General features: G+C 42.6%; 1 protein-coding gene across 1 annotated transcript in view; it reads right to left on the bottom strand.

Moving 5' to 3' along the window:
- The window catches only part of LOC311244456 (PRELI domain containing protein 3B-like), a 38636-nt gene that overhangs the window by 5189 nt on the left and 5447 nt on the right, over positions 1 to 28000 (bottom strand). Inside the window, exons 2-3 of the mRNA XM_084333974.1 lie at positions 18875 to 19043; positions 5429 to 5518 (exon numbers count right to left, since the gene is read on the bottom strand). Of these exons, the coding sequence (XP_084190100.1) occupies positions 5429 to 5518; positions 18875 to 19043 (259 nt within the window). The remainder of the gene's footprint in view (positions 1 to 5428; positions 5519 to 18874; positions 19044 to 28000) is intronic.

A 28000-nucleotide genomic window follows, 5' to 3' on the forward strand; every position in this document is an offset into this window, starting at 1 on the left:
CCGAGCCGTGCGGGCGGGGTTTAAATACTCAGGCAAGGTAGGCCTCAACAACGATGGCATGGAACAGTAACCCCGCCCGCCCGTCAGTGTGTAATGGTCAGTAATGTGGTACGGACCTCCACAAGCAGTATTTGGAATGGCGATCAGATAATTGGATTATTTCTTTTGCATTACAGGTAAGAACACTATATATAAATTTGATCGTTGATCTGATATTTATTTCTACCCCGATCGACACTGTCTCTGTGTGTGTGGCGTTGGGTGCCCTCTCTCACTCTCGCGCACACACACACACACACAAAGTGCCAACGCTTGGTTTGCACAAGCTGAACCGCTTAACACATTGACGGCCACAGGGATTAGACGGGCCCACTCTATAAGGCCAGCTTATCATAACATGATTTAACTATGCGTGAGGGTGTTTGTAGAGCTAAATCTATATTTTAAATGATTGCCGTGTCCATTCTCATTGTCAATTGACACTATAAACCTTCCCTTCAATATGCCTTAAAGAAATATAATTTTTTTCATCAATACGTTCCCATTTTATAGCGTCGTGAATATGAGCGTTATATGAGATTGGTCTGGTATAATTCCTGCAAGGCTAGTTATAAGGCGCTAAGCTAATAACGTTAAATCGATTGCTGTTTCGGCCATACACAAGCTAGAGATAAAAATCAAAATGCATATGATCGGTATCATGTTCCACCATGAGTGCATGAAAGGGGGGGGGGGGGGGGGACGTAGTTTCTGATTATTGATTACCAATAACGGCATTCGTTATTGTAGCCTCATTCACTGATCGGCTGGTTGGCTATGATAACAAGGCCTGATCAGCATGAAATCTACGTGAAATCGTTCTTACCTGTGGCCGGTTGGATGCCAAAAAGGATTTCCCAGTTATTGATCGCCATCTGGTAGATCGATATGTCCATTGGCTGACGCTATATTCCTTTACTGCATACTGAATTCCACGTTGCAAAAAGTATTCCGGGCTACAGGCTACAGGCCTAGCTTTAGGCTAACAAAAAAGTCCACCCATGATGAAAAAAAAAAAAAACACCGGTCTGTAACAGGGAACATTGCATTATCGAGACAGCGCCACTACCAGGATCTGGCCGGTAATGCACTTTTCTGAATCTCAAGAGTAGGGTAACGGAACGTAGACCAATCTCGGTCACTCTCTTTGTCTGGGAACGCCCAAATTCGGTCACACCCCATTTTGTCGACAGGTAGGTGAAGTGAAATTATACTTATTTTAGAATATATATTAAATTTCATGAGTATTCATCTATATTTAGTCATCTAAAGACTATTAGATATGAACGTATGTACCAGTAAAAAGTAGGGATGCATGATAATTATCGGGCCGATAATTATCGCGCCGATATCAGCAATTATGACGTCATCCCGATAAACTCGATACCGTTATTAATAGCTCCGATAATATAATATATTTTTTGGTAAAAAGAAATGCGGTGTGGGTGAATTGGAATGAAGTGCGTTTGTTTTGACTAAAGTCTCCTCCCGTTTTGTCAGTACTGTGCTACGACTGACAGCGTGTGGTTTAGGAACAGGGCGTTTTACACAAATCCAGCGCTCCCTTTCTTGGCTGTGACGTAGCCACGCAAGTTAACGTTAACAACAAAGATGGCCGCGTCGGTACTCGGAGTTTCAGAGTAAAAAGATCGCTTGCTATTTGTAATAAATGCAATGCAGACGTTCCACAAGACAGACAGACCGGCGCATGCAGTTCAGCGTCGCGGAGCATTTAGCCTGCTGGCTACCTAGCTCCACTTCAACCAGCATCGGGAGATCCAGCAGCTTGTCGATGTGCCAATAGCCTCAGCAACCTAACGTTAGCTGGCTCCAGCAGATCGACAGATCGACTGCTGGATCTCCCGATGCTGGTTGAAGTGGAGCTAGGTAGCCAGCAGGCTAAATGCTCCCGACAACATCAACAAGCTGCTGGAGCCAGCTAACGTTAGCTTGACTGGTTGTTGGCTAACTAATGAAGCTACTCGTCCCGGGAGATAACGGCGCTGCCTGGCTGGTTGTTGGCTAACTAATGTAGCTACTCGTCCCGTGAGATAACGGCGCTGCCTGGCTGGTTGTTGGCTAACTAATGTAGCTACTCATCCCGTGAGATAACGGTGCTGCCTGCCTGGTTGTTGGCTAACTAATGTAGCTACTCGTCCCGTGAGATAACGGCGCTGCCTGTAGGGATGGGAATCGAGAACCTAGTCATTGATTTAGTTCGGGGTGAGCTAAAATTAGCCGCGGAGCTAACGTGAGCTAACGCTATTTAATCAAGCTCTCAGAGAGAGATAAACAGCTGACAGCGGATAGTACAGGTACAAATACAATAAAACAGCGGGTGGGGGCTGTTGTGTAAACCTTGTACTCTTTAGTTCACATATAATAAGAGACGTAGTGTTTGTTTACAAGTCTGTAATCTGTAAGACAGGAACAGGAAGTTCCGTGGTGCAACATACAAATGTGTCCGTGTAGCAACACAAGCCAATACCTTACAGGACAGGGGCCCGGGGAGGGAGCTCTGTGTGTGTGTGTGTGTGTGTGTGAGACAGAAGTCAGAGGAATAACGACCTGTTATTCAATAGATTAAATTAGTTTAAGAATAAAAAAATAAATACATTTTAAGAGAATCTCAAATACATTATTTTATTTAAGTGTAGGCTATAGTTAATGTTTTATTTTTTACAGTTTTTGTATTTTTCTGACATGGTAAATGGCTGCTTTTTTATATAGCGCTTTTATCCAAAGCGCTTTACAATTTGTTCCTTACATTTTACCCAATCACTCACACATTCACACAACGACGGCGGAGGCAACCATGCAATGTGCCAACCTGCTCATCGGGAGCAGTTAGGGGTTAAGTGTCTTGCTCAAAGACACATCGACACGCTGCCCGGGAGGAGTGGGAATCGAACCGGGAACCTCCAGATTGCCAGACGACTGCTCTACCTCCCGAGCCACTGTCGCCCCTGACATGGGGGCTCAACAATAAATGACAATCAGAAATGTCAAGTTGCATGTTGTTATTCTAACCAGCTTAGTTCTGTTGCATTTCCAATTTATCTATTTAAATTATAAATTGATCAGGTATCGATAAGGGAATCGATAAAGAATCGAATCGATAAGCAGAATCGATAATGGAATCGTATCGATAAAATCCTATCAATTCCCATCCCTAGCTGCCTGGCTGGTTGTTGGCTAACTAATGTAGCTACACGTCCCGTGAGATAACGGCGCTGCCTGGCTGGTTGTTGGCTAACTAATGTAGCTACTCGTCCCGTGAGATAACGGCGCTGCCTGGCTGGTTGCCCTTCTGTCAAACTTCTTTAATTTAGCAAACGACTCGTCAATAGGTACAAGCGGGCCCCCAACACCGTGGCGGTGGTGATGCTGCAGGTGACCCGTTGTGGTGGTGATGTGAGGTGGTGATGTGTCCACTCAAAGCCTCTTTTTCAAGGCTCCGCTTTGAAAAAAGAAGAACAAAAAGCTTCGAGCGTCTTAGGTTGGATGCACCACAAGCTGTTGACGGATTGTGAATTTTCATTTGGAAAAATAAATATGGTCACTTTATCAGTCAAAACTGTTGTCTTGGCTTTTGTTTCTGTTGTCTGGTTAGGTCACATTTAAGTTGGTGTTAAGTTATTGTCCTGGGAAGTCTTTTTATGTATTATTATTGTATTGTGATATGTTTTGTTTCATGTTGGAAAAAAAAACATTTGATAAAAAAAATATATATATATATATATATATATATATATATATATATATATATATATAAAAAAAAATTATAATACAATAAATATCGGTTATCGATATCGGTTATCGGCTTGAGGAGCATAAAGTTATCGGTATCGGTGTCAAAAAAGCAATATCGTGCATCCCTAGTAAAAAGTGGGAATCTCTAGAATGTGTTTTACAAGTGCGGGTAACCTCTCTAATCAACTTAACGTTATACACTACCTTTCTGTTGTCAGTAGATGGCAGCATTGGTTTAAAAGGTGAACATTTGTAAGAAACCTCAATGAAAACGGCGCAGGGTAAGTTATATTCGCTATTGTTATGAAAATGTGATAGAATCCTAGGAAAATGTGGACGAATTTGGTCACCGTGACGCTACATCTGCAGTGCCGCTCCGTGACATTGAGTAGTTTATTAAAACGCAATAAAAGCAAAAACAAGTTTACCGGCCCTTTAACAGTTTGAGTGCCAGCCATTAACATGGGAAACATGGTTAAATGCCAGCACCCACTTCAATGATAGCATTGTGATCGCATAATCTCCGTCTTAAATTATGGCTGTGTCTAATCTGCCTGTCGCTTATCAATGACTTGTTTGCAGTCAACATTGTCGAAACGGATTTCTCTTTTTTTTTTTTTTTTTTTTTTAATAAAAATCGGTTAATTTTCATTTTATAGCATTTTGAAAAGCCCTCGTTTTTCAGGAAAATATATAGATTCCGTGATAAAAAGGCATTTACTGGAATATTCTAGCATACACAAAATCGTTGTCATTTTTCGGCCTAGTCATTTTTCGGCCTATTTATGAATCGTTTTCAAATAAACGCTAGATTATCGATAGTATATGTGTACTTATGCACGCTATAGAGGCGGGCTGAAAAATCTATTCTCTCATTTCCTCATCAGCGATCACAGCCACACACACACGCATAGGGCAAACGCTGAGATATAGGTGAAAACAGCTCTGAAGACTGGTAAAATAAATTCCTTACCGGAGATCAGATGTTATCCAAAAAGATTATTCCAATTCCTGATCGCCAGTCCAAATATCAGTCACGCTTATCGATTACAGTGTTGGTACTGTAAATACATAATCCACACGTTTTCCGGGCTGGCGAGCACAATCGATCCTTCAGTTGGCTTGACGGAAAAGTTAAATGAGCAAACTGGCCCGCCCCCCTGCATCAGTGTAAAGTAATGGGGTGCAGTTACACAGGGAGAGACGATAGGGGGCGGTATCTTCCCAATTGAGCTCAGAGAGACTCTGCAGCACTAACCCGAGGCTCGATTGATGAAATATGAATTCAAATCGCCAATAAAAAAATAAAAATAAAAAAAAAAGCCAAACAAACGCTATATAGCGTCGGGGGCACTCAGCGGTCGGCATGAACTAACGACAAAACGCGTCCGTGGCACTCAATGTGTTAAGCATGGTGCCGAATCACGTATATATACGTGGTTGGCATGAATGTGTTAACGTGTAGTTTCGTTTTGCTGTAAACAAAATAAATGAATAAATAACCGAAAATTGGCACCGTTGGATCTCACGTGAATTGATACTCGGTAGTACCGACGTGTTTCGGTAGGTACCTTTAAAAGTACCGAATTCGGTACCCATCCCTAGTGGCGGTCAAAGTGTTAAGGGTCCAACTCACATTTGTTGACTTCAGCTCGAAGGACTTCTCTTTGGGGTCGACCACCGAGTGCTCCTGGATGTAAGTGCATGTTCTTGTCATGCCGATGAGCTGAGGAAGAGAGGAACGTGTTTTACACAGGAGCATCACATCACGATCACACACACGATCAACCGGACCTAAACCAAGTGTTTTGTAACGATCGCATTTTCAGGGTAAGAAAGACTACCCCCTCCCCACCCCATTGATGATCTTAATAATAATAATAATAATTAATTAAAAAAAATTTTGATCCACTTTTTCTCCCATTTTCTATATTTTCTCCCATCCCAATTTCGTATCATCCAATTCAACCCTCCCCTGTCACGAACGCTGTTTCTTGCCTCCCACAAGCCGGCTGCAATGTGGACTAAGTCATACATAGCACAAGTCCCCTCCGGTACTTGAGGTAACAGCAGTCGCATCTTTTCACCTGCGCAGCTCGATCTCTCAGTGGCGAGGAGTAACGCGTGGGAGGCTCACGCTGCCCCCGACACTTCCTGATTCTACTGCGCAGGCGCACCAACCGACCTGTAGGAGTCGCTGTCCACAACGCCCGATCCCCACCAATCAGTTTCCCACCCCCTAATACGGCCAATGTGTATTAGTATGAATGACCAGCTAAACTGAAAGCAATGTGGAGCGCTGGGCTCGAACAGGCGAGCCCAGCGTCTCCGCATTCGTGGTGAGCGTCTTGCCCACTACGCCACGTAGCCGCCCAATAATTAATTTAATTTATATAGCTCTTCTCAATAACCCGAAGTCGCTGACAATAGTCGGGAGCAAAGTAATAACAAATAAACAAAAGCAAAGAGACAGCAAAGAAACAAAAACAAAAGGAACATGAGACCATGGGGGGAACAGGGAAGACAGCATGATAGCACAAAAAGACAGGAGACAGATATCAGTCAGGTTGGAGAGGGGGGGGGGGTTATGGGTGGGGGGGGGGTTAAAGGCAAGGGAGAACAGGTGGGTTTTGAGGCAAGCTTTGAAGGTGGAGAGTAGGGGTGGAGGATATATCGAGTATACTCGATGTATCGCGGATTGTTCTACCCGAGATGTAGTACTGTACTATATCGCGAACATCGAGTATTAGTTTATATGGCGCCGCCCGCGGCCGAGAGACACACGCAGTGCTTTCCTCGAGAAGGGACGGCGGAGCTAATAGGCTAACGTTAGTGTACTGGTCCCGAGTGTAGCAGGGACGGCGGAGCTATAGGCTAACGTTAGTGTACTGGTCCCGACTAGCAGGGATGGCGGAGCTATAGGCTAACGTTAGTGTAGTCAGGGCTGTACAGTGCGATATAATGTTGCGGTTGTAATTTCATTAGACAGACCAGCGCGGACCTTTAATAACATGCAATTTAATTGACACAAGCAATGAGCTAACGGTAGCTGATAACCAAGGTATCCATTAGGATTATGCTAAGCTAACTAGCGATAGCTGCTAACCCTGGAAAACGGTCAAAGCGGACTCCACAAGACTAGTTCCATTCGTGAGGAAAGGGGGTGGGTTATATTGACGCTTGACAACAGAAGTTTAAACATAACTTCATATTTATTGGTTATTCGTTTCTGTATATCATCCAATTTCCATCTCCGTGTGTCTCCATCTCCATCTCTTCCTGTTTACATTCGAGTGTGACGTCATCACCTACGGCAGCTTAGACCAGTGGTTCCCAAAGTCAGGGTCGCGACCCAAAGGTGGGGCGTGAGCAGCCACGGGAGGGTCGCGAGATGATTTAAAAAGAAAGAAAAAAAATCCAATGTTTTTTTTTTGTCAGGTCACTGAACTTAGAAGCAGGCCAGGACAGTGTTTCTAGTTGTATTCTAAAATTCTATTCTATTGTATTCTAAAATGTGACTATATGGTTTTATATTAACACTTTGGCTGCCATGGGTTAAATTCATTATCAACCGTAGGTTGCCGGCTCTATTTGTCTATAGAGAAAGTCCCCTTCTTTGCAGGGCTATAACTTTTTAAATTCTATTGCTACATTGCCATTATTAGGGCCCATTCAAAGTCCTATATGTATTGTTCATTGTGTAGCAACGTTAAACTTTTTCATTCACATATTCATAGTAAAGTATGGTCTAATGTATAAGTATGTTTTCATCTCTTTCTGCAGCTTTCTCCAGAACGTGATTTATAGCCCTAAATGCATTATATTGATGATCAAATACAGTTTGGTAGGAATCTGTGCGAGATAAAAAATGTCAACTGGATGTGCTTCTAGGAGTTACTACATATCATCTGATGATGACCGGATGGGCGGGGGATCGTTTATAATTCCGTGGGCAGCGTTAGATGATTCATCCAGAGTGGGTCATATGTTCATCATAGCAGTTTATATGAAACACGTTAGAATATAACGCTGAATCTTACCGTGGCTTCCTCGCGCCGCTGGCAGATGAGCGTGGAACAGATTTGTTTCTATTATGGGATGGAGAAATGCCCGATCCATTTCCAGGTTGTATAATAGTATATACACGTCCAAATCATGTTGTTTTTTCGAGTTATTTGCACCGATCGATGTTCACTGTGTCAAGACGGAGTCTCTGTAACGATAGCGAGTGCCCGGACCACATATGGATGAGCACTACCGGTTCAAAGGGTCATTTCCGGTTGGCGATCTGCCGATCGGCCACCAGATGGCGTTCTTGAACCGCTAGAGAGTTGAGTGGAGCTTTGCAGTGTGTCTCAGGGCTCCGGAGGGGAAATATGATTTCGATCACAGATTTTTGAATTATTGACATCAAATACGAGTTACGGCGTCTTCGGCAGAATGAGCATGGCTAGGAATGACGTCTAAACACGTCATCGGCGATCATAGTGTTAATGAGGCTATTATTATTATCATTATTATTTTGCAACAAGTTAGCCCTCTCATAAATAGCACATATAAATGAATAACTAACTTGAACTAACTTAATAGGATTGAAGTGATATTTGGCTTAAAAAATCGGTCGCCTGGCAAAAAAAAAAAAAAAAAAAAACCTGACGATGTGCATTGGGCCGCGGCTCTCTGACGCCTTATTTTCTGGGTCCCGGCCTGAAAAGTTTGGGAACCCCTGGCTTAGACGATCAAAACGTGAACCTAGAACAAAACCCGAGGGGGGGGGGCTGGCTCTCTTGTTCATTCTCGCCCCCTCTCTCTCTCTCTCTCTCTCTACATTCAATGATTTAAAGTAGCCAAACGTTACAGACAGTATAAATACTAACTGGATAGTTGATGATAAACATTTAATTTCATTATCTGAAATATTCTAAAATCATTAAGTCTGCTATAAGCCATTATACCTTTGTGTGTGATTATTATTTTCTCACAGTAGTGTGTGTATATATATACATATATGTGTGTGTTTGGCTAAAGTGGATAGAAAACACAGTACTGTGCAAAAAAAAAGGCACCCAAGAGTTTTTATATAAATGGTCTTAGATGTAAATAATTTTTTTTATTAGTCAGTAGACTACTCTTAGTACATTTTCATTAAATTATTTTTTAAAGCATCTTCATGGTTTAATAATGCAAACATATGTTGCAGGGACTTATTATAATCATCATATTGGCGTGACTGTATGCAAGGGTTAAATCAAGCATTTTTAAGTACTTTAGAGGAAATGTCAAAATATCACGATATATATCGTGTATCGCGATATGGCAAAAAAATATTGCGATATCATTTAGAGGCCAGCCCTAGTGTAGGAGAGTCTCTGATGGACTGAGGGAGGGAGTTCCAGAGTCGGGGTGCAGTGCGGGAGAAGGCCCGATCTCCAAAGTTTTTGAGTTTGGATGTCGGGACAGTGAGGGAGGCAGTGGAGGAGGACCGGAGGGAACGGGTGGGGCGGTAGGGAAGAAGGAGATCAGTCAGGTAGGGGGGGGCCAGGCTGTGAAGGGCTTTGAAGGTGAGGAGTAGTGTTTTAAAGTTTATGCAGTGTTTGATCGGGAGCCAGTGGAGAGAGTGGAGGACAGGAGTGATGTGTTCACAGGACCGGGTGTTAGTGAAGAGGCGGGCGGCTGAGTTTTGGACCATTTGCAGTTTATGGAGGGAGCGGGAGGTGATGCCAGTGAGGAGGGAGTTGCAATAGTCCAGGCGGGAGGAGATGAAGGCGTGAATGAGGGATTCAGCAGCAGGGGGGGGGGGGAGAGGCAGTGACGGATTTTTGCAATGTTGCGGAGGTGAAAGTAAGATATTTTTACAATGGAGCGGACGTGGGGGTCAAATGAGAGGGTGGGGTCAAGGAGGACACCAAGGTTTTCGGACTAGGGGGGAGGGGGTGATGGTGGAGTCATTGATGGTGAGTGTGATGGGTCCGGATCTGGTGAGGGTGGTTTTGGTGCCAATAATGAGAAGTTCCGTCTTGTCACTGTTCAATTTGAGGAAGTTGTGAGTCATCCAAGTTTGGAGTTCGGTAATGCAGGATTCGATGTGACTGAGGGGTGGGCTGTGGGGGGATTGTGTACTGATGTAGATTTGGGTGTCATCAGCGTAGCAGTGGAAGTTGAGGTGGTATTTACGGATGATGTGACCAAGGGGGAGAATGTAGCAGATGAAGAGCAGGGGGCCAAGGACTGAGCCTTGGGGGACCCCCTGAGTGACTGGGGAGGGGGAAGAGGTGTGGCCGGAGAGGGAGATGAATTGGTGTCCGTCTGTGAGGTAGGAGGAGAACCAGCCAAGTGCTGTGCCCTCAACACCCAGCTGGTGCAGCCTTTGGAGGAGGATATAGTGACACACTGTGTCAAAGGCTGCACTGAGATCGAGTAGGATCAGGATGTTGAGGGCACCGGAATCAGCGGAGATGAGGAGGTTGTTGATGACTTTAACCAGTGCAGTTTCGGTGCTGTGAGCGGGACAGAAGCCAGACTGAAGGGGTTCATAGAAGGTGTTGGACTGGAGATGGGAGTGGAGTTGGGAGGCAGCAATGCGTTCCAGTGTTTTGGAGAAAAAAGGAAGATTGGATATGGGGCGGTAGTTGGAGAGGTTGGATGGGTCGAGAGTGGGTTTTTTGAGGACAGGGGTGACAGCGGCGAGTTTATAGGGGGAGGGGACGTGGCCTAGGGATAATGACTGGTTGAAAAGGGCGGTGAGGTGGGGGATGAGAGCAGGGAGGCAGGCTTTGGTGAGAGTAGTGGGGAGGGGGTCAAGGGAGCAGGTAGTGGTCTTGGAGGTGGTCATGAGGTCCATGATGAAGGAGGAGTCGACTGGGGCGAAGGTAGTAAAAGGGGTGGGAGGGATGGAGTCAGGTGGGGGGGAAAATATAGTGAGGGGGGGCGAGGGTGGGGGAGTTGGCAATGCGGGCAGTCAGTGAGCTGTTGATTTGAGATATTTTATTATTGAAGAAGAGGAGAAACGAGTTGCAGAGGTCAGGGGAGGAGAGTGAGTTATTGTCCGGGGGTTGTAGGAGTTTCTTGACAGTGGAGAAGAGGGTCCGGGGGTTGCGGTTGCTGCTGTTGATGATGGTGGAGTAGTGGGCAGATTTGGCAGCTTGAAGTGCATCACGGTAGGAGGAGACGTGCTGTTTGTGGAGGTCGGCGTGGATGGTGAGGTGGTTTTTTTTATAGAGGCGTTCTAGTTGACGGCCGGTCTGCTTCATAGAGCGGAGTTCTGGAGTGTACATGGGGGAAGAGGTGGTGAATGAGATAGTGATGGTTTTCAGGGGTGCCAGTGAGTCAAGGGAGTCAGAGAGAGTAGAGTTGAGGAGGAGGGCATAGTCGTCGGGGTTAGAGGGGGGCGGAGTCAGGGGGAAAGGCAGAGGATATGGACTGAGACAGTGTGAGAGGGTCAATGGATTTTATGTTACGGAAAAAGATGGTGCGTTTATTGGAGTGGTGGGGTGGGGGAAGGGGAGCAGCGAAAAGGATGCAGTAGTGGTCAGAGAGTGGGAATGGGATTGGGTGAGGATTGGATATGGGTAGGGAGGCAGAGCAAACAAGGTCGAGTGTGTGGCCTTTTTGGTGGGTGGGAAAGTTGATGTGCTGGGTGACGCTAAAACAGTCAAGGAGGGAGAGGAAGTCAGGAGTGAGGTTTGAGTTAGGTTGGTCAATATGGATGTTGAGGTCACCGGTAAGTAGGAGGCGGGTGGAGAGAGTGGAGGCTATGGTCAGGAGATCAGAAAGTTCAGTTAGAAAAGAGGGATGAGGCTTTGGAGGGCGGTAGAGGAGTAGTGCAGTGATATAGTTGGAGAGGGAGAAGGCAAGGTATTCAAAGGATAGCATGGGAGGGAGGTTTAGGTGCAGTCCAGTGATGGATAGGGAGAGTTTGTGGAAAACGGCAAGACGCCCCCCCCCCCCTCGACCAGAGAGGCGGGGCTTGGCGATGAAGCAGTAGTTTGGGGGGGTAGCTTGGTTGAGGGAGTAGAAGTCCGAGGGCTGTTGCCAGGTTTCAGTGAGGAGGAGCAGGTTGAGGTTGTTGTCCAGTAGTAATTCATAAATCAGGGGTGATTTGTTTGAGAAGGGACATGTGTACATGGTATATACCTTTGATTTGGGAGTATTTGGGAGTTCAGGGGATCAACCAGAACGATTTGGGCTTATTGCATAGAACGCGGAAATGGCCGATGTTTAGCATGTAATAAACTACAGTGTGTAGAAACAAACTCTTTTTTACATGTTGGACTAGAAATAGTGTCTGTCAAATGAGCCATACTATTGTCTCCATAGCTATAATATATAGAATATACAATAGCTCCGCAAAGATCGTGAAAATTGTCAAGAAAAGCTGGCGCTAGACAGTGAAGGATGGGGGAAGCTTGTGGCGTTTAATGTTAAGTACCGAAAAAACTAAAAGGTACCATTGAGTACCGCTACCGAATTCCAGGTACTGGTTCAAATGTGAACTGTACCCAACCCTACTGTTAACGGCTGAATGAACTAGTGAACAGTAGTGTGGAAGCACGGTGACACGGACACCACACGCGTGTTGCTTTTTAACAGCGGAGGAGTGCAAGAATGTGACAATGTGACCATGTGACCGCGGCAGCGCGAGAGAGCGGCAGTGCGGAAATAGGCTGTCTATTGCCATTCTCTAAGACAAACGCTAACCTTAACCAGCTCCTTAACAGCGCCTAAACTTAACCTTTCTAACCTTAACCAACTCCGAAACAATGCCTAACCTTAACCTTAACCATGCCTAACCTTAACCTTAACCATAGAAAGAATATTGCCATTCTCTAAGACAAACTCTAACCTTAACCAGCTCCTTAACAGCGCCTAAACTTAACCTTTCTAACCTTAACCAACTCCGAAACAATGCCTAACCTTAACCGTAACCATGCCTAACCTTAACCGGCGAAAGAATACATGTTTAAAAAAAGAAAAAAGAAAAAAAAATTGATGAGATTCGAACTTGAAAGGACCGCAGGACCGCCGCGCTGCCAGGTGAGCTAAGCTTCGAATGAGAATCATGGCGGTTTACGGCTAAATAATGCCGCAAGCTCTGCCGCTCCGCTCTGCGGTTGCCGGGCCTGCCGCGGGGCGTGTCGCAGCCAATCAGGGAAAACGCGGAAGCATTCGGCGCACTCCTCCGCTGTTAATAAGCAATAGGCACACCACACACTAAACCCTACTGGGCCGAGTCTTCATCATATGCCCGATTGGCTGCTCAATGAATGTGGACAACTCACTGTAATATTAACTCATCCATTCTACATTCACTGCACACAACATGCACACACTCACTTTAAACATTACACCATATGGGGCGGCTGATTGGCGCAGTGGGCAAGGCGCTCGCCACTAACGCAGGAGACGCTGGGTTCGAGCCCAGCTCTCGGCGTTGCTACCGGCTGGCCGGTCGTTCATACTAACACAATTGGCAAGTGTTAAGAGGGTGGGAAAGCCGGTGGGTGGGGATTGGACGTTGTGGACAGCGACTCCTACAGGTCGGTTTGGTGACGCCGGTGCGGCGGAAACAGGATGTAGCGGGGGCAGTGTGAGCCTCCCACGCGTTACTCCTCGCCACAGAGTTCGAGCTGCTGCGGTGAAAAGATGCGACAGGCTGCCTCCTTGTGTACCGGAGGGGACACGTGATGAAAGGCTTCTATCCTCACTACAGCCAACCAGTGGGAGGCATAGTCTAGCAACGTTCAAGACAGGGGAGGGAAGAATTGGACAATACGAAATTGGGATGGGAGAAAAATAGAAAATGGGGAGAAAAAGTAGATAAAAAAAGAAAAAAAATACATTACACCATATTTTATCTATTTATTCCTACAAATTTGCACTATACCTCTTCTCCCTCATTTTTGCATTTTGTACATTTTAGTCTTGTATATTTGGTATAGTGTTTACTTTTTTTTGTTGTTTTACTGTATGAAGCACAATCTTAGGAGGCTCATACAGAACCAAGCATGTCACTATAATGTACATGTGACAAATGAAACAAAACTTGGGTGACGTTTAAGGTTTTAGTGAGGGAGTGCGGTGCTACATTCATTCAGCAGCAGTGCACCAATCAGTTGGAAATGTTGCCGTCATTACAACAGAAATGTCTTGCCCCTTCAGAAAACAAATTGAGGACCAATGACTGAAATGTGCCACCCCCACACCATAACGTAAATAACGAAATGTGTTTTTAGTAAGTCTGAGACTACCGTATATGCCATTTGAAAGAATGGATAAATGGGTACAAAATTATCGATAAATAGATTTCTTTATTATTATTATACATTTAAAAAATATATATAAAACAAATATATATATAAAAAATGTAATTTTAGATATTATTCTCACACACGAACTAACGTTAAATAAATTATTATACATTTTTTTAAATAACATTTTTTTTTTTTTTTAAATATATATGAATTTATTTTTACACACGTGCAAAACTAATAAGTGATGCCACTTATTGATTTCACGCAGTTATCTATAAATCGATAAGTGGTCTCAGCCTTCGTTTTTAGACTACAGCCGGTTCTGGAGCTGGAGACGAGCTGGCAATTGAGTTCCGACTCCTGACCCAAAATTTTGCAATGTTGATAAATATTTGAACATGATAAAACATGTCCGCAGGTCGGTTAGTTTACATGAAGAAATGCTTATCAGAGTCCTCGTGAACAGGGTTTCTATCCTCAGGGTTAACTTCCAGCCACGAGTGTTTTGAAATCACTCAACTCTGTTTAGCTAAACTAGTGTCAAGGCTCAAGAAATATTTTTACTCAACAGACAAGACTGGCGGTAAATAGAGGGCCGCTCCAGTCTAACCATCGAACATGACCTTCGGTAAAGGTCATACAAAAGGTCAAAAGGTCACACAGCCGACGGTGGTAAATATAGGTTGATTTTTTTGTGTACCAGAGCTGAACACATTTTTTAAATGCTAGACTTTCATCAGCATGCTCTTCTAACTAGAAGATTTTGAATTACAAAATTCTCTTTTCTGTAAGGGAAGGTTTAAATGTGTACACTCAAAATGTACAAACAAAATCCTTTGGATCAAGTTACCTGAAACAGTCCCAATATAGAGCTGAACATAGAAGGAAGTCCCCACTCTGAGCGACTTGCAGTGTTAATTTTGTCAACGAAAATAATTACTAAATATGGTCGTCAACGAAGCTTTTCCCCCCCCGACGACAACGAGACGTGACGTCACGTTAATGTAGATCATGTGACACTAACGTGACTAAATTATTTATGCATTATAGTTGACTACATCCGAGGACACAAAAATGTACTTTACAAAAACCATGACGAATTTGCTCTTATTTTATGTTGACAAAAAAAAAGATGACAAAATAATACCGTAACTTAGAATAATTCACGTTATTATTTCAGCATTTCCCATTTCCGTTTCCGTTTATGGCCCACTGAAAGCCAAGCTATGCAAGGCTAAAAACCACATCCCAGGTCTCTCTTGAGTCTTGACTACAGCTTATACCAATAACCATGAACGGAATCTGCTACTCTCTCAACACTTCTGCGGCAGCCGAAGAGTTCTACCAAAAGAACAAAGAGGATGGCTAGGCTGCGAGAAGAGCTAATAGCCTGGAACCTATATCCCAGACACAGGCTTGCTCTCCCCCGTAGATACTCTTTCGTCTGTGTACCAGCGTTTCCGTTAGCCGGTAATTACCGGTATTTGACCGGCAAAATCTGTTGAAGTCCGACATATTTAATCTCTCCGGTCTTAATGTCAGGTGAAAATAATTCCCTGAGTCTAAGCACAATTTGATTATTTGAATTGTATTAAAATAGGCTAAAATTAAATAGCCTATGCGATGAACGAAACAATCATTACATTTGTTTCATCGTTGCTTCACCAAGCAGGTATAATAATGTTGTCAGCGAGAGCTTAGTGCTGGGTTTTGCGAGTGCATGTGTAGCTGCAGAGCCGGAGCAGCAGCGGCCATTACAGCGGCCATTGCAGTACTCCAATTCAGCCATTGGCAATTCAATGTTGGGTGGAGGCCGCTGCTGTGCGGTCCCCAGATAGAGCCAGAAAAGAGCCAATAACAGCTGAATCTGCTGCTCTGCATCGACATACTCTCGCAAATAAGTCGTTGGGAGGTGGAGAGAGAGAGAGTCGTCACGCAAACCCACGATAATGTTGCCGTCTCTCACTGCCAAATTTCTCAGTTCTTCGCTTGATATAATTAATACAAATGTCCAATATAACGGAATTCGTTAGCTCATAAAAATGTGATTATAACAGACTGCTGTTTATTATTGTCGGGCGACTGCCCACAGACACCTATTTGATTTAAAGTCGGCAGCAGCACGAGTCTCTGGACTTATTTTATTTGGAATATAATGGCTTTATACGCAAAAGTAGCCTAGTTTTAAGTAAAAATATTATAAATCTACATGCCTTGATGTCATTCTTTTGTTTTGTTGTCATTCTTTTGCCTATCAATTGTTTTTAAGCTCAATAAACTCTGACCGGAATTTCTCTCATTTGAGCGGTAGATTGAAATCTACCGGACACTGAGGCCGGCAACAATTTTTTCTAACGGAAACCCTGCTGTGTACACCCACTACTATCAACATTACACATGGATACAACAAGGACAAGACCACGTTCACTTAAAAAGGTAATGTTGGTATGAAAAGAAAGACACAGACGAGTACTAACGCAGAGTGAGATGGACCCTACTAGTATGAGTTGTTAATGAATCCCTTTAGCGCTTGAAGCGCACTAAAACATAAAACATTGTAATGACTTTATTTTTCATATAATGTTGGGTACATGCTCAGTAGAGTTAGAACGCTCCGAGTCTTAGGGGCTGTGATATTTTGTTAGCACACTTTATGCACATAGAAGTGCAGTGGCAGGTTCGCTAAGCTAATGTTGTTAGCCGAATGCTCTGATGGAGGCCGCCGTTTTAAGTTTAAAGTGACGTCAGCGTTCTACGGTAGTACTCGACGGACAAAAGGGAATGTGTGTGTGACGTGTGAAATTTGTACAGTAGGTCCCAGTGAGAATTGCAATCAGTGTGTACTGTGTATTTACACTATCCTAATGTTGCTTTGTTGGTTAAAAAAAATAAGCAATTTAAATCAGAATATGTTCCATTCCATGTCTGACTATTTCTGAATCTATTGACCATTTCAAGGAATGTTTGGTTACTATTGAGCTTCTAGCCTTCTACTGAACTTATTGTGAATCAACTGATAGGGTTTTGGCTAGACTATACTTAATAAACCGAATTGGATTATTTAAAATATAAAAATATAAAATGCCTTTTTTTCCAATAGTGAAAACTAGACAAAAATCATCAGTTTTTCTGCGACTAAATCTAGACAAAATCAAAAAAGACAAAATCGAGACTAACACTGACTAAGACTAAAATGCTCAGACCTGTAGTTGACTAAAACTGACTAAACGAAAAATAAATAAATGGTGACTAAATATGATGAAAACGAAAAAGGAGCATTTGACACATGACTAAGACTAAAATTAAAATAGCTGCCAAAATTAACACTGGCGACTTGTCGCGTAACATCCAAGTATGTTTGCATCACTGGGAATTCCTGCAAGTTATGTACTGTATCGCCAAAGGCTAACAGACTTTGAGACGTTTGAGGATTACAGTAACATTGTCAAGCCATGTATATTTTCCAGAAAGATTATGAATTTCTATAATGCTCACTAGATGTTCTGTGACTTCCAGACTTATGATATAATGTTTTCCTTTTCTTTGAAAGTTATGTGTATGTATTTCAGTATACTGCAGACGTCTTGTTTGTAAGGGTCACATGACCTGCCACAGATATAGCTATAGGACTATGTGCAGGTACGTACAGACAGGTGTGGATAGATATATATGCGGTGAGAATACATTTTATATATATATATATATATATATATATATATATATATATATATATATATATATATACATACAGCATTATTGTATGCTATCATACAGAGCTATGGGTTATATGCAGGATTTCGGGTGTATAAGTACGTAGTATATTTTTATAATTTCTATGGTGTAGTGGTTAACACTGCCGCCTTACAGCTAGAAGGTCCAGGGTTCGATTCCCGCTTGGGGACCAGTTTCCGCGTTGCCAGGTACGGTATCTCCCTGGCCTTTCTGTGTGGAGTTTGCATGTTCTCCCCGTGCTCGCAAGGGTCCCCCCCCCCCCCCTCGATAAGATAAACCCAATGGAAAAACATGCACAACAGATCGCTGATGAAGACGGACAGGAGCACTTGGATTGGTCCCCGGGGCGCGGCCCTCGGGAAGGATGACGGGATGGGTCGAGTGCAGAGACTCAATCGCATCGGCGACCCAACAAAAAATGGTGTGTGTGTTCCTGTGTGTGCCGCCCATCGCATGTGTGTCACTGCATGCCGAATAAAGACTTCTTCAAAGTCCAGTTATTATTATTATTATTATATTTTTACTTCTCCACTGTACTATAATTATGTGACCTGTACGTCTTCTACTACCTGTACCTCCCCTCCCCGAGCCATCCCCCATGGTGCTATGATACCTGAATTTCCCCAAGGGGATCAATAAAGGAATATCTTATCTTATATAGAGGGGTTATATGCAGGTATATTCAGACAAATATGGATGTATATATATTAGGGATGTTCGATATTGGCTTTTTTACCGATACCGATATTGTCCAACTCTTAATTTCCGATACCGATATCAACCGATACATGCAGGGTTTCCCCCCCCAAAAAACTGAATAAGGTAATTAACACAACATTATACATACTTTGACAATAAATAAAATAATAATTTGTTCTTACTTGCTTGCCTGGGTAAATAAAGGCTAAATAAATGTAAAAAAATATATATATATATTTTTCTTTTCTTTTTTTGAAAACCGAGATATTTTCCAATATCACATTTTTATGCCAATATCTGCCGATAATATCGGACATCCCTAATATATATGCAGTGAGAGCAGAAAACCGGTGTATGATATATATATATATATATATTTTACTAAATACCGTTATACTTACAGAGTTGGCGAAGGAGGGCAGGCCCCACTCGGTGCTGAGCAGTCTGGTGCTGTGTAACCGTCCCTCTATGTCCACCCGTCTGTGCAGGACGTCCACACCAAACACGCTGGTGTTCATAGGGTTCGGGTACTTCTGCATCGCTGCCTTCGTCACCGTCTCCCACGGGTGGCTGTAGACGTTACACGGCCATGTTTAAACTAGGATTACTTGTTGTGTCTCATTGAGTCATCGGTAGAGTCCTTTCTCGGCACAATCCATGCCGTTACTATACTAGCTCCGGATAGTTAAGACACAAACCAATACAAAAGCAATGGGGTCATGCTCCTTTCTGTAAAAGCTGACTGACGCTCGCTGAAATGTACTTTGTGCTGTGGAATAACTGGATCTCCCCCGCCACCCCAAATTGTAATTACCCCCTCCCTGACAGACAGCACATTGTCCCCCAATATCCAAGTTCTGTCTAAGGCCATGGTTACACTGGGGGAAAACAGCAACGTTGTATTTTCGAATGATTTCGTTTGCATGTCCAATAGGTATGTGCATCTCATCTCCATCACTGAGGCCGATGCGATGCGCATCTCGATACGGTTGTATTCCTTATATGCAGCTTATATTATTATTAAAAATTAAATAATCTACTGTAAGACAATTTATATAAAAACTCTTGGGTGCCTAAGACTTTTGCACAGTACTGTGTTTTCTATCCACTTTAGCTAAAAACACACACACACACAATGTATATACACACTACTGTGAGACAATAATCACACACAAAGGGATAATGGCTTATAGCAGACTTAATGATTTTATAATATTTCAGATAATGAAATTAAACGTTTATCATCAACTATCCAGTTAGTATTTATATTGTAACGTTTGGCCACTTAAAATCATTGAATGTAGAGAGAGAGAGAGAGAGAGAGAGAGTTTGAGTTTGAGCGTTCTGATGCTCCGTAGCTAACCACACCATGATGGCATTTTGTCAACAACACAGTTTGAACCTGAAGAAAGCGATATAAAGAAACGAATTGCCAATAAATGTGAAGTTATCTTTGAACCTGTTGTCAAGCGTCGTCAATATACCCCCCCCATTTCCTCACTAATGGAACTGGTGTTGCAGAGTCACGTTAGTTAGATAGTTTAGCGTTCCTCCCAGACACCCATTCCAAGAGCCTGTTCGCTTTCCAGGTCTCTCTCTCTCTCACCTTTGTAAAACACTCATAAGACCAAAAGAAATGCCTTTGAAAACAATATGTAAAGATATATAAGATGGTATATATATATACTTATTACATGGCGTTTTAACATTAGCCGAAATGCTTGATTGTGATTGGTCAATAGCGCGTCAGAGGTCCGTTATTACTCGATAACGGACCTCTGCCGAGCAATAATGACCGCTGTGCGCAGCTGTTCGCAATAGAGCCCACTGACATCAGTGCAATCAGACACTGCCGGCTGCCGGGGAAGCTGCCGGCGATGACAGGGCGGAGCGACAGAACAGAACTGCGTCTGCATTTGATCTAGTCTTGTCGATGGTGTAAAATGAAGTATATTGTTAGTAAGTTATCATGTAATAAGCGGGATAATGTATAGCTATACTCGGGGAACAAAATAAGCACCCGCCAAGCGCCAAATGCGTGTAGATTTAAGGTTTGGCGAGTAAAAATGAGAGGTCTGCCCGCCACCTGGCGTGTAGTTCATATCGATACTCTTATTTTGAAAATCCTGTGCGGGTCTCATTTCCGCCCCAAGCGCAGCTCCAGTCATAATATCTATGGGTCCGTCAGCTAACAACGTTCGGCTCATATGATACTCTTATTTTGAAAAAACCTGTAGCAACTCCGCGTGTCATATCCGCCCAGTCCGTGCTTCTGCTCCATTAAAGCCGAGCAGAGCAGCGCTACACAGCATGCAACCATAGAGAAAACTATTTGATTCCTTAAGGGCTCAAAGTTGCCTGGGTTTTGGTCATATGCTCCCAAAATGCTCCCGCTGTTTGACTGCTTCTATGTGCAGTGAAAACTACTATGATTTGCAACCTAGTTATTCATTTAATTCGGGGCAAACTAGCGTTAGCTCCGCGTTAGCCGCGCGGAGCTAACGCTGCTCCGCATAAACACACAGAGACAGAAAGAGCAGGCTGACTAGAAGAGGGTGGGGGCTAGCGGGGGAGGAGCCGTGTGTGGTGTGTGCGCGCTGACAGAGGAAAGACAGAGGAATAACGACCAGTTGAATGCAACTACAGTTCAATATAGATTAAATTAGTTTAAGATATTGAACTGTAGTTGCATTGAACAGGTCGTTATTCAATAGATTAAATTAGTTTAAGAATTAAAAAAAATTAAAAATAAATAAATTTGAATCTCAAATACATTATTTAAAGACGATGAAGTCACTAGTCGGAACTCAGGACAGGAGTATATTATAGTAAACTGAGGATTACTGAGGATGGACAGATAATGTTGATATTCAAATATAGAAAAGTTTCGAGAGGAGTGGAAGTTTGAAGACAGACTAGACTACAATATGATGCAGGGGTGGTGAGTTGAAACAGTGCGTGTGTCCTGAGTGTTTCAATAAATTATTTGCATTTAAAACTATTAACGCTGACTCATTCCTTCAGTCCACTCAAAATTATGCTAATATTCCTTATGTTGTTTATGATATTAATTGAAAATAGCACATGGCGATATACTAAAAAGCTATTTATAATTTTTGGCTTGTAAAAAATCGGCCTGGATGGTAGTTTTTTAAATCTACCAGCCAAATGGCTGGTAAGTCAAAAAGTTACGTTTGTTCCCTGGCTATACTCGGTCATTGTCGCAAAATAATTGACCTTCACTACGTTTAAAGAACACCTCGGCGAGGCGCCTCGGTATTCTAAACTCTGTGTCGGTCAATTATTTTGCGACAATGACCTCGTACCGTAGCTATACATTATCACTTACATATTGTTCACACTATGGTGAGGCATAAGACATGGCGTTTACACATTCAAGTGGTTAGGGCTGGGCGATATAACGATAATTATCGCAATATATTTTAATAATCGATATCAGAAAAAAAGATATCGATTTTTTATTTTTATTTTTTTACCCAGAGACAGTGGACAGACTTGTCTTTCTTGCCTGCAACTTAAAGTAATGGCTTTCCTTGTCCAAATGACAATACTGACCAAATTGAGATTTATTTCTCTCTTGTCCATTTATTTTGTTTGCTTTCTAATGTAAAATACAGTTTGAAACCGTCTGTACACAGTAGGCTATGTGTGCTAGCAGAGCTAGTCTCCAGTCACGAGTCACGGTGCACATGTGCGGTGGTTTGTCCACCAAAAAAGCGCCAAAAGATAGAAAAGAAACTAGCAGAGCCAGAACTGTTCAACTCCCCTGGTGCCACAGCCAGCAGAGAAGCCCGTTTACTTTAGCTTTCTAGTGTGAGGGGCTGTAACACTAAAGATGGCGGCAACGACAAAGAATTGCTGCAAAATAAACATACATCTGTTGTTTAAAAAATATATATATATATATTTTTTAATACTTAACAATATCGATAATTATGGATATCACGTGATATGATATTGTTATCGATATCGCGATATCATTTTTGGCCATATCGCCCAGCCCTACAAGTGGTTATAGTGTAACAGAGTATTTTCTGTTTCCCAAATAATAGATTCTTATCAAACTGGTGAACTACACGCCTGTAGCCCCTAAAGCTGCTAAAATACACATTTTGTTCACGGTTTTGTTTCTAGAAGTAGAGCAGGTTGGAATGGAAACCCTAAGTATTACTCTCCCCAAAACCAAGACTTCTCCCCAAGCAGAAACAATTTATGAGTAACGCATACCTACTCCCATTATGGGCGGTAAGTGTGTACACAAAGTTAACACACAGATATACACACTCTCTCCTCAAGTAGATTGATTTTTTAGAGTTATCAATGAATAATTCTTTTTACATGCATTCACTCTAGAATTGCCACAGTTATCTACAATAGCAACGATAAAGAAGTGCCAACCACATATTATAATAATGCATCCAGTTTTCTTTTAAGTGTTTGTTTACCAATCGTATATTATCGTATTTTTTTGTTCCAAGTGTTATTTTTGATTACATCACTAACAAAATAATAAAAGAAAAAATACTAATTTAATCAGATGAATCACTTTATTCAAATTGAGGATTTAGTTTGAGGATATATATATATATAAAAAGAAAAGAATTTATAAACAATTTGAACACTTTTTTTTTTATTTCATTTTTTTTTAATTAAAAACGAAGGTTTGAACGTCCGTTCAAAGAACCCTGACGAAGTTTGAATCCCAAAAACAGGCTTCAAGGACAAACATATTATTTATATTATTCAAATGGTACTCAAACATGTTCCGTTGTGATGTCACAGTATGATGTCATAACAGAACATTCTAGAACATTTGTGATGTCACAGTATGATGTCATAATCAAACATTCGTGTATCTATTAAACAATTCTCGCTCTCGCTCATTGTGCATCTTGAAACAGTACTGAACAGTACTGAACAGATAGACTAAACAACATAGATTGAAGCCTGCATTTCTCAACCAAGGTGCCTTGCCTACCGTTTTGCTGTGGAAAGGTGAGTGTCCACAACGGCTAGCTAGCTGTTCTACTTGAATACTGAATGTTAATATTGAATCAGACAATATTGAATACTGAATGTTAATATCAGACCATATTGAATACTGAATGTTAATTCAGGTTGACAGTTGACATCATTTGACAGTTGACAGGGGGCTGGAAAGTTGATTTAAAGGAGACATGCATTATAAATGCCTTTTTTCCGTGTTTAGCATGGTTTTATAGTAATACAGGTTAGTATCAATGGGTCTGTGTCTCTAATTACCATATTGACTCATCAGTCTAGTCTCGAGTTCATGAGATCTTCCCTCACTCAACTAAATTGTTCTGATTTGACGGTTTCTGTGATGTCGACATAGCATTGATCTGCAGTAACGCCCCCTCAATGGTTGTAGTGCAGTGTAACCCGACACTTCCTCAAACAGGTTTTCACAGGCAGAGAACGAGCGAGAGGGAGAGAGAGAGAGAGAGAGAGAGGGACGGCGGGAGGGACTGCAGAAGTTTGTGCGCCATCTCTCCCTCGTCGGGGACACGCATACAAACTTGACTGCGTGTGTCGGGGACGTAGGCATAGTGTAACCCGACACTTCCTCAAACGGGGTTTGACAGGCAGAGAACTAGCGAGGAGAGAGAGGGAGAGAGATAGAGAGAGAGATAGAGGGACGGCGGGAGGGACTGCAGAATTGTGTGTAATGTCAACTGAACTATAATTTATACATATAGCTAGTTACTGTCCATCAATGTCTTCCTTTTGAATGAAATAGGTTCAGGAGAGAGATGTAGAGAGGGAGAGAGAGAGCGAGACACACACACAGATAGACACAGACTTTCCTCTGAGCGTTCCCAGTGATGGCTTACTATGTGCGTGTGTGTGCAAACGGGACACACATCTGTGCAATAGCACACACCACCAAAGTCACTGGCTGGCCCACAGTGTGCATGTATGTGCGTGTGCTGCTAACTTCGCTAACGTTATCCGCCTCAGTAACATTAGCTGCCTCACCGGATTCCTTTCTTTCTCCTCGTCTCTCTTTTGCTCAAAATAAAAATGAATGGGCTTCATGGCTGGCTGAATTTTTTGCATTGTCTGATTCTGAATGTATAACTTGCCTATGCCGGTACCGTGACTTTGTTTTCCAGCACGTACTTGTGTTCTCATTTCCTTTCACTCACATGAAACCAGCCGCGTCACCGCATGAAACTACTGTGATTGGACGTTTATGCGCCTTGTGGAATGTGGGACTTGTAGTTTCTGAACTATTAACAGCGGAGCTGTTTGTAATCTTCACTCGCACACTGCGAGTAAATGATTTTTCCGGGGGCGGTCAGGTGGCGTAGCGGAGATTGTACTCGTCACCAATGCAAGAGGCTGCGGTCTCGACTGCCGGAGAGTCAGCATTGCTTTGGCTCGGGCTGATCGCTATACTAACTCGTTTGGCTGAGTTAGGGGGAGGGGAGCCGTGGGTGGGTCCTGGGCGTTGTGGACAGCGACCCCTACAGTTCGGTCGGGGCGCCTGCTCAGCGAAGGTAGGATCTGGTGAGAGGTAGTGCGGCCTCCCACACGTTACACTCTCCCAGTGAGAATCTGCGCGGCCAGGCTGGCTGCCGGCTGGCTGCACATGCGTCGGAGGAAAGCATGGGACAGTCTCCGGCCTCTCGGACCAACAGTAGGGGAAAGTGCGCAACAACCAGGAAGGGGGTTGGGAATTGGCATAACGACTAACAGTGGGATGGGAGAAAAATGGGAAAAAGGAGGGTGAAAAAGATAATAAAAAAATTAAAATAAAATAAATTATTTTTTCGGTTCGCACACACATATTATAGGCCGTATGGTGAAGGCTGTATCGTTTCATCCCGTTCCCACCTCGGCAAATTACACAATGGGTGAAAGTTCGATTGGTGTAGATTTAGGAGCAAAAAGTTCTCCATTGACAAAATAGCACATTTTGCGCAATCATTTTCGTAAAGTCGGGACTAGATCTTTCCTCGCGAACGGATATTTGGTCACCACAGAGTTTATCTGACGCAATTGGTGCGAGTTCGGTCACGTATCTTGCGCTAGACCAGGGGTGGCCGAGCCGCATGCGGCTCTTTGCCCGTCAATGTGCGGCTCCTCCATCCATACATTTTTTTTTCTTTTTTTACTTTTTTTTTTTTTATGTCACTCATTCCACAAGAACGTAGAATAAAGATTTTTTTTCTTCTTTAATTTCTTTTTTAAATAGTCCATTTGCATGTTCTTGGTATCTGAATCTAGGGAATTTCTCCACAATTTTTCATCATATTGCAACACCGTTTTTTGCAAGACGTTCACAGAAAGGTAGAGAAACTAACTGCGTTCTGTTTTATGGCAATAACGTTCAGGTTTGTGGGAGATAATCCCAAAAAATAAGAGAAATAAAAAAGTGAATCCAGAAGTCAGATGATTGACAGGGGCTGGTGTGAGCTGGGTAGGGTTGTTTTTCAAAATTTGAAAGCCCTGAGTCTCTTCCTTCAAAAGACTACACTCACTTTTGGATGTGCCACTTCCTCCTGTCAATATGCGCCGGTTTCCGACTCAATGCCCTGAGATTTCTATAATCTTATATTTCACTAATAACAGTTAAAATAATTGGTAAACAAACGTAATGCTGAAAATATACACTTTTACTGTATATCTCGGGCTTAAGAGGTTAACCCTGTGAGGCCCAAATTAAAAAGACATTAGCAACTTCAGAGGCCAGAGGGTGGGACATATAAACACATTTACTATCAAATAGCATTGTGAGGCTGAACAACAGGACTATACATGTGCTTAAATGGGAACTATCTTATATGGCCTTTTTCAGTGTTTACCATTGTTTCTTAGCTATGTGGACTTATATTAATAGGATTTATGTCTCTAATTCTCATATTGGCGCATTCTTCCAATTCTCCTCTCACAATATTCACCCTCACTGAACTGAGTCATCTGAAAATTTGCATATCTGTGATGTCAGAGATTTCTCAGCTGCATAATAATGTGGCAGTTGATGTGGCAGTTGGCACCAGGCCACACAGTGGTTGAAGCCCAGCCTCAAAACGGCTTAAGATCTTGAGATAGAAAAATGCGGTTTTTGAGTACTTGATTAGAAATACAAACCGTACGTTAAATCTAGAGGAAGGAAGGACGTGGTACTTACCTCACCATTTGAAAAAAACCTAGGTGTTCCATAGACTCACAGGAATTGTGTAAAAGTGCCCAAATAGTGAAAGAAAGTCAAATAGTTCCCCTTTAACATTTTTTAAATAAACATTCTTTTTTTAAATGGCTAAAAGTGATTTTGTAATTTTTTAAATCTTTTTCTCTTTCTTTTTACATGTTTTGGCCTTAAATAGTTTCAAAATATGTCTCATTTCTGAAAATAAGTTACAAAAGTAAAAAAATAAAAAATAGCTCTTTATTTGATTATCATAAAAAGTGTTTTCTATACAGAGATATCGACATCAGTAAATATCGGTATCGGCCAGAACAGCAATATTAATATCGGTTATCGGTATCTGCCACAATTTTCACATCGGTGCATCACTAGATTTAGTAGTAAAACTACATACAGTATCTGAAGAAAACTAGAAGGCTAGTTATGTCAACTATAAAAACACAGCTAAACTGTATCAGCTCAGCATCAAAGTGTATTTTTCACATGAGTGTAGCTAGGCTTTTTTTCATACCTGCAGACAATGTTTCAGCCATAGATAGATGGTCCCTCTTGCGTTTGCCCTTCACAGTCACATATTTGTCCCTTTTCTTGCAAATGATGCACAAGACTGGAAGTACAGGTCCGACAAAAGCTGGTAAGCCTGTCCTGGATCGAAGTTTCTTCAGAGGACTTTCACTTGTAGAGCCATAAGTTCTGGCTCTGCTTCCACATCTTGAGCTGCAGAACACATAGCCCGTTTCGCAGCTGCATCCAAGCGTTTTTTGTTGATAAAACGCCTATAGCAAGTAGCGTGAAAACCAGCATCCCCGTGAACATTGGCAAACTCGATCTCTAAACAATGTTTGTATGGATCTGCAATGATACGATTCTCTCCTGGCAACTTAAGCCACCGCTCAACGGAGTTTCTATCTATCCCACCGTGTCGGTGTAAAATCTTGTACACTTTCTTTCTGAACGGACGTGAGATGCATATAACATTGTTTCGAAACCGTTTTGCGAACTTTAGAAGGTGTTTTTTCTCCATTTTCGTCGTCTTCTGTACTCGTCGATGAGTACTGCCTTTCAGTTGCTTCCATTACTACTAGGGATGCACGATAATTATCAGGCCGATATCAGCAATTATGACGTCATCCCGATAACGTTATTGATAGCTCCGATAATATATAATATATTTTTTGGTAAAAAAAAAATGCGGTGTGGGTGAATTGGGATGAAGGGCGTTTGTTTTTACTGTAGGCTCCTCCCGTTTTGCCAGTACAGTGGTACGACTGATAGCGTGTGGTTTAGGAAGAGGGCGTTTTACACAAATCCACTTTTTACAAAAGCCACG

This window comes from Notolepis coatsorum (assembly GCF_963971535.1).
Source record: "Notolepis coatsorum genome assembly, chromosome: 17".
NCBI lineage: Eukaryota > Metazoa > Chordata > Actinopteri > Aulopiformes > Paralepididae > Notolepis > Notolepis coatsorum.